This window comes from Callospermophilus lateralis, chromosome 10 (assembly GCF_048772815.1).
Source record: "Callospermophilus lateralis isolate mCalLat2 chromosome 10, mCalLat2.hap1, whole genome shotgun sequence".
In the NCBI taxonomy this organism is placed as follows: Eukaryota; Metazoa; Chordata; class Mammalia; order Rodentia; family Sciuridae; genus Callospermophilus; species Callospermophilus lateralis.
This window is the reverse complement of record NC_135314.1, coordinates 36,850,422-36,864,000: the sequence shown is the minus strand read 5'-3', so window position 1 is coordinate 36,864,000 and position 13,579 is coordinate 36,850,422. Positions and strand designations below refer to the sequence as shown.

General features: G+C 33.8%; 1 protein-coding gene across 1 annotated transcript in view; it reads left to right on the top strand.

The window, feature by feature from the left end:
- Vgll3 (vestigial like family member 3) overlaps positions 1 to 5,412 on the top strand; it is a 42,967-nt gene extending 37,555 nt beyond the window's left edge. Inside the window, exon 4 of the mRNA XM_076868485.2 lies at positions 4,686 to 5,412. Within this exon, the coding sequence (XP_076724600.2) occupies positions 4,686 to 4,729 (44 nt within the window). The 3' untranslated portion in view covers positions 4,730 to 5,412. The remainder of the gene's footprint in view (positions 1 to 4,685) is intronic.
- Positions 5,413 to 13,579: the final 8,167 nt, after the last annotated feature.

Genomic DNA, 13,579 nt, shown 5'->3' with positions numbered 1-13,579 from the left:
AGATGCACCCTCCTAAAATCATAATGAGCTTATGATTTTTCCTGTTCCCAATAACAGTGACTTGTTATTTGTCATCAGTTTTATAATCTAGATATTTGTGTCTCCTCCTAAATTCACGTTAATATTCTGTCCCTTATGGCTATGGTATTAGACCTTTGGGAGGTGAGTGGGCTTCTGGGAAACAGCTCTCAGAAATGGGATCAGTGTCCTTATAAAGAGGCCTCTGAGAAACTCCAAACCCTTTCTACATTATTGAGGACACACTGAGAAAATGCCTTCTTTGAAGAGTTCGGAGAGTCCTCTACCAGATGTTGTGTCTCTAGGTGCCTCAGATCTTAGATTTCCCAGACTCCAGAGTTATGATGAATAAATTTCTGTTGTTTATAAGCTACTGAGTTTATGTATAGTGATTTGTTTTAGCAGCATGAACAGACTGACTCATATTTTCTAAATTTTGAAAGGAAATCAAATTTTGAACCTCTTCTTTGACCAAGATTTCTTCTCTCTTGTCCCTAATTTTCCCAAGTATCTTTTCTTGTGTTTACTTTTTTCTTCTGTTCCTTCTCTGTTGGTCAGGTGGCAGTGCTGGTGGTATTAGAGTTGAAGTGAGGACGTGCATCTATGAGCTTTCATTTTCTCTCAGGCTTTTCTGTAAACTGAACTTCAGACTCAGGCTCTGAAGCCAACAATTTGATGTCTTTGTTTCCCTGGTTTATTTCTGACAAATACCTCAGGAGTCAAATAATGACCACTCTATGTTTTAAAAATTCACAATGATGAAGTCTGGTGGTGGTAGTGGGAAGAGTGGTCACGTTAAAGGAAAAACACATAGAAAAACACATCCGTTGATATGGCATACCCCATTATATCACTGAAGAGACCTTTATCTGAAGCATAATGCATTACTGTGTATCGTTTATTGCATCTTGGGGAAAAAAAAGTCACATGTTTAGCTGTTGCAAAATCACTGGAACCTATTTTGTTAATTCCTATATCAATTCTACTAAATGAGTGTGTTTCTAAACAGTGCAAAAGAAATGAAAAAAAAAAAAAGAAAACAGCAACAACAACAAAAAACAGACTGACTTTTCCTTGAATTGATTCTGGAGAAGTTTCTTATTTGGAGAGTAGAGAGGATTAGGGCAATGCCACAGCCCACAGCCAACATATACATATGGGTGAGCGTATATGTTGTGATTAGGGTTGCTGACACTGACATCAAACACCTCTTTTAAAATTCTCCCTTCCCACCTAATAGTTGCATAACTTCTCTTAGTTTCAAAATTCTCATAGACAAAGTGAATATTATTCCAGCATGGTTGGGAACATTGAAAGACACATTTCATGTAAAGCAATTAGTACAAAGCACCAGGCATATTCAGGCCCTAAGAAATTGTCCGCTAACATCATTTTTATGTTGTTTATTTTCTCTTCTAGATATCTCACAGGCTAAAACAATAAAATTAAAACTGAATTACCATAAAAGAAAGTAAGCATAGTTGATTTCAAGTAGCTAGTAATCTCAGGAAGTGGTGTGAACTCATTCCATGGAGGCTTGAGTTAAGAAGTAAAGAGGCAGCAAAATCCTAAATAGGAGCAAAACTGGTGGAAGAGTGGCTTCTGTTGTGGCAAGAACATTTGGGGAAATCCCAAATATATATGGACCACACAAAGATCATGGTTTAACAGTTTTGTCCCCTCCTTTCTCAGGAATGCTAAATGTACTTGCTAACCATTGAATATCTTGACCTACCCTTTGTGATTGTCTTTTAACTAGAAAAATTATAAACCCTGCTTATCTGTTGCAACTTAGAAGGATCTTTTGTTTGAGGTTGCTCATTTTCTTGTGCATTACTCATGCCTGTTTTGAAATTAAGATATGAATTCCTGGTAATTAAAGCAAAGTTTTGATTTATATCTCACCACAAAAGAAACGGAACTCCTAGTAGCTTTGGGGCCACAGATGAATTGATTATTAAAGGTTTACATTGCAGTATTGCAGAGATGTGGAAACAAAAACCAAAGAGATGAATTTATAATGAGAAGGATGCCTTCTGTTATTCTGGTTGGAAAATTCGGGGCTATCTTAAGTAATCCAATACTTGTGTATGGCAAAAAAAACTAATGCAATTTTGAAGGAGTCATATGTCTTTGCAAAGCAAACCAGGGATAGCCTTTATTTAAAAAGAAAAAAAGATGGTCAAACCACTTGATGATTACAATAATATTCATGACTTGCAGTGCTGACATCCTATAGATTGATGCAGTCTTCAAGTGTGGAAACACTGAGTCATACAGAAGATGAGACGTTTTAATAATGAAAAAAATATTTATGTAGTCAGCAGATTGTCAGTAAAGGTGGTTTAGATTATAAGAGTCACCCAACGGAGACTATGTCAGGTTGCAAATTATTCTAACCACAGAATCATTTGAAAATGAGTAAAGCAAACTTCGAGTGACTTGATACAACCCAGATCCTTTTATTTCTTCTTCTTCTCCCTTCTTCTTTCATCCCCTCTCTCTCCTTTTGAAATTGGAAAAGAAAAGTATTGATTATGCATCTAAACATAATGCCAGTATGCCTCAGGGAAAAAAAAATAAAAACAGTATCTTTTTCTTTCTTTTTCTATTTTGCATTTGGAATGTGTTGCCTTTTCTTTTCCCAGTGCACTAATTCGAAATAGAATATAGACAGACTTGAAATTCTCTGTGTTGTCTCTTGATCTCATCTTTGCTGTTCCATTTTGTCTGACATCTGAAGGCTTGCATTCAATGACTAATTGTGTCTGGTTTTGACTTATTTGATAAAATTCTTCTATAAACTGAGATACAAGGAATATTTTAGTAAAAGGTGAAAGATTTATACGATCTGAAGAGAAACCAGAGTAATTTGGAGAATATCATGCTAAGCAAAATAAGCCAATCCCACAAAACTGAAGGCCGACTGTTTTCTCTAATATGTGGATGCTAATTCACAATAAGGTGGGGACACTAGGGAAGAATAGCGTTACCTTAGATTAGGTAGAGGGAAGTGATGAGAGGGAAGGGGAGGAGATGTAGGGCTAGGAAAGATAGTAGATGAAACAGACATTATTACTGTGTGTATATATGTGACAACATGAACAATATGATTCTGCAACATGTACACTCAGAAAAATGAGAAATTATATCCCATCTATGTATGATATATCAAAGTGCATAAATGTGTTTTACTGTCATGTATAACTAATTAAAATAAATACAAAAAAATAAAGAATAAATATTTTAGTAAAAATAAACCCTTAAAACTATACTGGGTCATTTAACTCTTTAATTTTTGATGTCCACCCAGATTTATAACAGTTTTATGTTAAGAGTCAGGAGAATATCCTGAGACCCTCACACCCACATATCTGCAGTCAAATCCCATTCCTCCCCACTTGTTTCTAAGGCTTCCATTTATATTTTGATATTTGACGTTAAAGGACTTAAGAGTATGTTTGGGATATTCACTCTTCCATACAATATGCTTTAGATACAAAAATAAGGGGAATTGAAAGAGGTGATGGATATGTTAACTAATTTGACTGTGGTAGTTATTTCACAGTATATATGTACATCAAAGCCTTGTGCTACATGCATGCCTTAAATATATACATCTATACTTGTCAATTATACTTCAATAAAGCTGGAAAGAAAAACGCAAAACAAAATCTAAATGACTTCAAGTAGATATAAGCTAGGGATGCTATGCTAATTGCTCCTATCAGATATCAGTCAACTGCATTAAACTTACAACAGAGTCATATTTTCTATTTTTATTCTTTGATAAACTTTCTAATTTGAGCTATAAGTTGAGTTGAATCTATGTTCTCATATCTTCCTTTGGATACTGTTTTTTGTTTTTCACTGGCAATTTTAAACTCCATTTTAGCCATAACATTTATTTTGAGACTAGGAATTAAATCTAGGGTACTTAAACACTGAGCTACATTCCCAGTCCTTTTTTTGTAATTTTTATTTAGAGAGAGGATCTGGTTGAGTTGCTAAGAGCCTTATTAAGTTGCTGAGGCTGACTTTGAACTTGAGATCCTCCTACCTCAGCCTCCCGAGTTGCTGGGATTACAAAATCTGTGCCATTGCTTTTAGTATAAATTCATATAAATCTGGCTTTTAGCTATAATTTATACTAATTTCATTGTGGAATATATTTCAAAACAATATAATTTGTTTATCATTTTAGTCCTGAAGTATCATTTTGGGATAGTGACTAAACTATTAAAATTTTGCTAAATATACCCCAAAGTTTGGCTATCATTTTTTTCTTCAAAATATCAGTTCCTTTTGAAATTACAAATAAAATTATTGTTTATGTTTTTGGATATATTATTTACTCAATACCAGGAGAATAAAAAACTATAGCTAATATATCTGTCTATATATTTTATAATATAATATATATTACTGTACAGTAATATGACACTTATATGACAAAATGACACTTACATAGAATTTTTGTCACATATTGTGTTGGTACGCCTTTTGAAAATTGTGATAGAAGCCCAGGATTTTCTTAGAGACTAGGTTGTCCTGAGGTCATTTCTCATAGCTGCCTGTATTCTTTTTGGCTTTTATATCCAGTGCATTGCAGGTTGTGCACATTTTTGAGTACAGTGAGTATTCATATCCACATTCTTCTTTTCTAGGTCTGCAGCATCAAGACAAGAGCAAGGAATCACCCTGGTACTGAAGCATCCAGTGTTAGCAAGTCAGGCTGCAGCCTGAATCCAAAGGCCCACTGGAGAAAGAAGCCATTGGGATTTTCCATTCCGCAATGGGACACAAGAAACGTGGAAGGAGAAGCGGAAGTGGCAGGCAGTTTACTTTGGTTTTGAACCTTTTCTGGAGAAAGCAGAGTGGGTCCTAGTCATTGAAGAAAAGCAGTTTTAATTTTTCCCTCATCTGAGCCTTTGTCAACTGTGCAACTCTTCCTTACTTTCTTGCTTTTACCAGTACTTGGGATAGTTTTTGTGTCATTCTTTTTTTCCAACTGGCCACCTTGTCAGGAAAAGATGAACCACAAATGAAAATGTTCATTCTTTCAGGAATACAATTTTGCAGTTCTATGTGCATCTATTTTTGTAGAAATACAGAAAGTTTGGTTTAGCATTGATGGGCTATTTTGGGGAGATGTATTTTTTTTTAATATTGTAACAATTGTTGAGTTCTGTTTAAAGAACTTGATCTCAGAGAAGCACTGGCAAAAAATGTTTAAATGCTTATCTTTCAAATGTGTGTGATATGTTCCTGTCTGTGCTTTCTAGGTTACCTCAAGCGTTCAGTATTTTCTCCTTTCAACAAAAGTAGCTATACCACAGCCAAACCAATGCAGTATTGTTTTTGCATTAAATCTCAGTGAAGATTTAATTCCATGCTAGCTCACTAGTTTTGAGTGATATATATAACTTGGAAAGGGAGATTTTTGGGGCGGGGGGTCAGGGGGTGAGCACACTAAAGAAAGAGTATTTCATTACTTTGATTTCTCCCAAAGACTCCTTACAAGTTGACTAAGAAGAAAGTTTGCACAAACTTTCAGTTAGATGGAAAGTTTACCTATAGTACACTCCTCTTTTTAGTCCATCCAACTTTGATAAATCAAACCAGAGTTTTAATACAACTACTTATACTGGGATAAAATACATTTAACCATGAGATCTGTACATGCCAGTGATTTATTTTCTTTGTGCCAGTGGCAATTTCAAAGTTATTTTTAAGTGATTTTTTTTTCCTGGAGTTTGAAGGAATAATATCTAGAAAGATACTAGACATATCACAAAGCCCTGTCTATTTCTGATCATGCCACTCATCATTGCAAATTGAAAAAAACTATATGTAATATTTTCAATAGCATTGTGCAAGCCATTTTTTGTTATTGTTCAAATTTAGTTTTGTTTCAATCCTTTTAAAAATTTAGGACAAAATAAAATTTATATTGGTATTATTTATGTTGATACCACAGTTACTGAAATTGGGCTAAAATTTTTAAATTTGAGGATTCAATTTGATGTGGCCCTCAGGATCTAACTAAAATTTTAAAATAAAAATTATCATTATGACACTATTAGGGAAAGATTAGGATTAAGAAGTTGGCAGTTATTGATAATGTAAGGAATTTAAAGACAAAATTCTCTCCTCTTTTCAACTGCTTTCAGGGCTTCATATAGAAAGTCAATGTAATATAGGTGTTTTCATTTGATAGAAAGTTTCTCAAGTTTCTCCTATCTCTCTCTACCAACAAGAAATAAGATTTTCAGTGAAGTGATATTAGCATCTTTAGTTGCATATATAATATGTGTGAATAAACATTGACAAGACAACATGCTTAGGTAGACAGAGTTCTCATATGTAATTTTCAAATATTATCTTGGCTATGTTTTGTGCATTAGTCTTCTTTCCTGATGCATTCTTTGACTTGTAAACCTGTACACTCTTTTGTATTCTCATCACTCCATATTTGGCTTTTCCTCAACAATATACACAGTTTTACCAATGTGAAGTCCAAACTTGAGGAAACTTCCACTCACTTATAATATAAACTTCACTTTCCAGGGAAGTGGCTTGATTAAACTATGTACATTTTGACCTATAATTTGATTTGATGCAGTTTTTTTTTTGTAATCTGCCAAATATGTGGAGCAACACAGTTTGATGAATCTATACAATTTATTTTATCTTGAGTTGTCTTGAGTTTTCAAAAACAAGCATTCAGTAGTTCCCATGGGATGACTTACTGGGGATTATTTATTTACCTCCTCTTCCCTTGGAATCTATTAACTTCCTTTTCAATTTCTCTTAGAACAGTGTCATACTTTAACTCATTCAGAGCATTCAATTGGATTTTCTCAATTAAGAAGGGGGGGAAAAAGCATTAACTCTTTGCTTCTTTCCTTTGTCTCCATTGAATTGAATTGAAAGAGTAACAACTGGCTTCATCCTGATTTTAGACTTTGTTCTATGTCCCTCTGTGAACTATGGGCAAAACATTTCTTGGTTGTGACAGCCTGAGAAAATGAAGAACCCCAATTCTTTTTTACATAGAAAAATTTCCATCAATAAGCTATCTCATTGAGAACAGGATCAGGTATTGTTAGCACACTGCCACCAAAGGAGTGGATCAAATTTGAGTAGAAAGAGGCAGAGCCTACTTACAAATTCTCTTAATTGTTTGGCATCCCTTAGTCCTGCCATGTCACTATTACTACCAGAAGTTATTAAACGGGATGGTTTGTAATTTAGCACAATAATCTGAATTTCCTTTACATTTAAAATGCTATCATTTTCTAGGTCTGTTTTTCTTTCATCAAAATGCTACAGTTGAACTTATAGGTTTCTAAATTACTTTACTGAAGGCTATCAGTGGTCTCCCTAATTTGACTTAGACCCTTGAATCTTTTACAAAGGATGCTCCACTGAAACTATCTAAAACTCCTAAGAAGTAAATACTGGAAAATCTTCTCATTTATTCTCAATCTAATCTGTGCTTCCACCACTAAATTGCCAGGAGCTAAGAAACAACATGTTGGCAAGTTAGGATCCTAACAAGAGATGTGATGCTTCATTATTAATTTGAAAAGAGACTGTGCAAACTTTTTAAAAACCAGTATGTTTTCTTAGATCAGCCACCCTCTCTTAACTGTCTGCTTTAATTTTTCTCTTACTCTTTGATCATAAGTTTATTTACATTATGCTAAGCAAAAATGGCCAAGATTGTTCAAAAAAATGTACAAAATGAGAATTAGTGAATTGCAAATAATTAAGGAATTGATTTTTTTGACTTTATAACATTTGAAAAGAACTCTAGACACTGTTATAAATGATACCCTTAAGGTGGTCATTATTTATTATGCCAATAATGTTTGCCCATTTTTATTCTGAGATTTGCAGAATATGTGACAGAATCTAGTCTTTGAGTTTCTGTCTGGCTTGACATTGTATTTGTAATTTAAAGTTGTAATCTCAACTGTATTTTAAGAAGCTACATTCTATTCCTCAGTGTCCTTTTGTTAAATAGTATTTGCTGAATTAAGCCACTGGGAGCAGTGGCATTAAGTGGTGGAAAAGGAAAGTACACATGTTTGAGTTTTGAGAGGGAGATGAGTAGGGAACAGAATAAGTTAATGGAAAAAAGTTTGGATACTAGGCCATTCTTTGAATTCTGGCTTAGCCACAATGTAATGTGTGATTTGGGACTTCACTTATTTACCTCTTAAGTAAAATGGGATACTAATTCCTAACAGGCTGCAGAAGTGGTAAATCATACATATATAAAAATAAAAGCTGGCTCATATTATGTGCTCAACAAATGACAGCTACCAAAAAATGTCCATGAGTTGAGTAATTAAGTCATTAAATTGACCTGCCAAATGTCCCTTATCTTTACTTTCCATATGCATTTCTGTGGCAACCAAATAGATACGTGACTGCTTTTCTGAAGGCCCAACTTGGAGTTTTCTCACATATTTCAAAATGTTATTCATCTAGGGTCCCTATGTATTGCTATCTCCAAAATTAAGAGGACAGTGGCATTAAATTATCAAAGTTTATGTTTTTCAGTTATATTTTGAGTTTACTTGGCACCTGGAATAAGAACGTGTCATCTGAAGTTATCCAAGTTTTTCTTTTCTTTTCTTTTTTTTAAATTTGCCTTGGAGGAAAAGTTGCAAAATATGATGGAAAATATATCCCCCCATGAAGTCATGAAAAGGAGGGGGAAAACAACCCTTTACAATCTCAGTCAGCAAATTTACTCTACTTGAGAAAAAAAGAAACAACTTTATTGGAAGCAGATGTTGACACTGTGTCAGTTATTGAAGATGGAAAGAGTTCACTCAAACCATTGCAGTTACAAAGGGTATTGATGGAAGTTAGAATCCCTGTGATGAATCTCCTTCGCAGCTGACAGGACAGTAGAAACTATGGGACCAAAATGAAATCAGCCTGCCAATTTTAATGGACAGGACCATAAAGACTCAGATTTTTTTTTCCTCCCAGCAGGATAAAAGATATATATATATCTTTCAGAAAATATAAGATTTGTTTGAGAGAGAAATTATAGTTTACTCTCTAGAAACATTGAAAGGCTTGAGAGCTCTTTCAGTCCATTATCAAGGCATTAAAAATGTGGTTAAAATGTTTTTAAAAAAATTAGGATCATGTTTTGATCCAAAATTTATGTTGAAAATGAATATATAAGCTATAAAAGAGTTGGATGACTCTGGTGATGGGGATATAAGTGGCATCTGCAAGGAAACCTCAATCTCAACAGCTTCAAAAGGTTAATGTCTTGGTTATGTGGTCATAGAGAGCGGTCAGAGAACAGATTTTTTTTAGATGTTTGCATTAAGAGTTTTCTTTTAGTGGTTTCTGAGGATTTTAAACCTTTAGAGTAGCCATTATTGCTAAATGTCTTAATTTTCTTATTTCCGTTGTGCTTTTTTGTTTGCTTGAAAACTATTTTTATGATTTTAAGTAATCAAACTAATATTCACTTGAAACCTCAGATTAATTTGATTCAATAAATTTATGTAAATCTCTTAAAATTTCATGAAATTCTAATACATTTAAGTATCATTCACCAATTCCTTTGTCTAAGGACACCTTCTAAAAAAAGGCAGGTCGTCATCAATTATCTTCCTTTTTAACAATTTCTGGACTACTAAATTTAGGTCTAAGAATAATTTTTTTAGAATACAAGACTCTTTAGTTAGTTGTTTTGTATATGCATAAGATGTGAAGTTTTCTATTGATCTCTTTATACTAATAGAGTTGTACATTTTCTATGTTGCGGCTAGAGCAAAAGTTAATGGTTATTTACACACTTGATTTAATTTCTTAGGATATGTACAATCTTGAATATTCTATCTGATTTTAAAATATTCCATTCAGTTTTTTTTTCAGGATATACAATATAGGGAAATGTTTTCATGTGAATTATTTGTATAATTTTAAAGTGCATATATTTAAAGGGGAAATATGGAGTAAATTTGGTATTGCATAAAAATAGGTAAAGTCAAATTTTTCATAGAGGAAAAAAATACACAGTATGCTACACTTTACTTTATTCTCTTGATTAGGTAATCTGAAAACTCATAACAAAAATATTATCTTATGGCATTGAAATACATTCAAATCCAGATTTGTTAGTTTTGTCAGAAATTATCCTACCTTAATTATACCTGATTTCAGAGAGGAAAATTAACTAATATTAGTTATGCTATCATTATTAATTAACAAAAATATGTAATTCATAAAACTTTCGGCTTTATAAAATAATTATGAAATCATATGTTTTTTTTCTTTGTGGGAGGTTGGGGAAGAGACTTTTTCATTTCTATTTGCTCTTTAAATGCAGGACTCATACCTATGTGTCAATGATATAAAATGATGGAAATTTTTGTAATGAAAACAGATGTCATTATCTTCAATTTGTTCAATAAATAATTTAATGTGAATTTAAAGTTTATATTTTTATGTAGTTTTAATGTTAATTTGATCTGAATTTCTTAAGAATTGGCTAAATTCTTTTTTTGTTTCCTTCATTTTTAAACAACTTATAAATATCTTTCAAAATTGCACCAGAGGCTTTCAAATTATGAGGTTATTATTTAGAGCCAAGACACTTATATGTTGCAGTGTAGAGTGGTGTAGAAAACAAATTTTTATAATGAAAGGGAAAGTGGAATGGTTTATGCAAATTATTTAACAGCAGGAATCAAGATTTGTTTTTAAACAGTGCTTCTTAGGTATTCATTTGATCCTTGGAGGGATATATATGTGTATATATATATATATGTGTGTGTGTGTGTGTGTGTGTGTGTGTGTGTGTGTGTATATATATATATATATATATGTATATACATATATATATATATATATATATATTTGTTTGTTTGTTTTTCAGTTGTTGACACAGACATGCTATAAGTAGTATGAAAAGACAAACTGACAAAAATTTTTCTATGATTCATTGACATTGCACAAGTGCCACAGAAGTATTCTAAGACCTTGTATTTTGAATGAAAAAAGATGTGGATGTGGGCCCTAGATGGGGCTCCTCTATTTTCTTATTAAGTGAATCTTTAAAGTGAAAATGCAAAAGTCTGGAAATCAGTATTTAAATAAGTATACCCTCCAGTATCCCAGTGAAATAATTTGCATGGCCATCTTCACTGTCTGTCATATAAGGCTTGGCTAGCATATGAGGTTCTTATAGCTTTTTTATAAATTTACTAAAAATATTTAAGTTGTCTTAAAACAAGTTTATTATTTTGCAATTTGGTGAGTCGAACATTGGTCAAAGTGTTGTTTTGGTGGGCTACAGAGAGCAGGCAGTTTTCTGTCTTGATTCTCCTGGAGAGTTTCCAGATTCTAGAATCCTTAGCACAAGGCCCTCTTCTCCTGCTTCAAAGCCTCACTCTCACCCTCCCTTCTGCCTCTTGCTTAGGTGTTTAAGGATCTCTGAGACTATGTTGACTTCTCCTGTACCATTCAGAGCAATCATCCCATCTCCCAGCCCCTTTTCCTTGTAAGACAACATATTCACAAGTTCTGAAGATTGGGATGTCAACATCATTGGGATCACTATTACAGTTATTGAACTGAAAGAATTTTGTTTTTTTTTATTAGCTTTATAAACCAGAGGATTTAATACTTCACTACAACTAGCAAGGCACAATGTTTGCAGGGGCATTCATGTTCATCTTCATTCACTTGAAAAACTGTATATAAAGGAACTCCTGTTGCATTTTCAAAAGTTTCAAGTAGTTATTATGGTGATTTGGAATCCAAGGGGTTATGTGGTATTTATGTAAGACAGGCACTTGGGGTTGAAAAGCTGGTCATCTACTGCAGATTCTTCCTAGCTGAAGTGTGTTTTCTCTGGGGACAACCAACTATAACTCAATTGTTTTGCTTCCTTTTTTGGGAACATATGCCCATCCTATGATGTCCTAAGTCTCCAAGCATCTCATTTGACCTGCCCATACACATTTGACTCAATAGCAACAGATGACCACATTGACGTGGTAAAGCTTTAACACTTCTGTTCAGATTGAATCATTCCATCTGTTATCAGTTAAACAGTGGAAAAACTGTGACAGCAAAGTGAACATGTAATGTGCAAATTAAGTATCCACACTATGCAATGTTACTAATCAGTAGAGGAGAAGCAAATTTTTGTTAGAAACAACATTCAAACACAATTGTTTTACTTTCCATACCAAGTTTGGCTATAGCTGAATGAAGAACACCAGCATTGATCTTTGCTTTGCACTTGTACAGAGACTATTTGTAGAGAGCCAAATATAGCAACAGAGGATTTAAGATCTTGCCAAAAAATACAAAATCTGTTTCCCTTTAAGCGTGATACTCTATCCTTTTCTTGTGGATCTTGCTAAAAGGAAAATATAGTTTTAAACTACCCCATTCCTTGTGTTGAAAGTTCACTAGTCTTTTTCAAAAGAGCTATGTGTGGTTTTGTAGTGGTTTATGTTTCCAAAAGTAAACAGCTACATGAGAAATCTACTCAGTATTATAATTTTTCTTACCAAATGAAATATCTCTAATGGTGGAAGTATTACTTAATTTGTGGTAATCATTGTACAATGAATATATATTAATTTATCAAGTATACCTTGAATATACAGTTTATTTGTAAATATACCTCATTAAAGCTAGGGAAAAATATTTGTAACTCTAAGAGGAGAGTTAAGAGCAACTAAGAAAATCCCATTTTGGGCAGCTTCAGGAGGAATCAAGGATCACTGGGTAATATTCTGTGTTTCATTTTGAATTGAACCACAATTCCATTTTTTTAAAAATTAGCTTCAACTAACAAGGTGTCTTCGTTCCTTGTACAACATGGGTGCTTTGTTTTAAGAGTTGATGAGTAGATGGACTAGTCCACATTTCTCTATAATGTAGCTAATGACAATGGCTGTTCTCAGCTTCAGATATATGTATTTATCTAAGCAATTTGAAAACAATTTTGCAAACTTCACCAAGAAAATAGCTTTCTACAATAACATCTTTACCAGACATCTCCTTGGGGGAGTTTAAACAAACATGAGGCTGTTTGGAAATACTTGTTATATGCAAATATGCAAAATATGTTGCACAGTGCTAACAGCTGTAGGGTGTACTCCCTCATCCCTGAGCAGAATATTTTGGTGGCAGTGGTGGTTATTTTTTCCATGTTTGCTGTTCAAATCTCCCTCCACCCAGCCACCCCGCTCATCTCCACCCACTCACTCCTCCACAATCTCCTCCAAAGGCAGGGATTTTCCTCCCACCCAATACATCTATGCTATTTCCAAGAGAATGGTTTCACTAGATTCCCACTGGGAAAGGTGGGTGGTGGCTTGAAGGAACATTTATGAGTTATAAGATGTTGTAAAGGCTGTGCATCAGGGGAACTTGCTTGGACTCGCTTTTGACACCAGCCTCATACACAGACCAGACGGTTAGAAGGCCAGATTCCATTAACGCTTGTCATTGCAAGAGGCAGGAAAGTCCTGTTGTGAGTGGATTTCCAGCGATGATG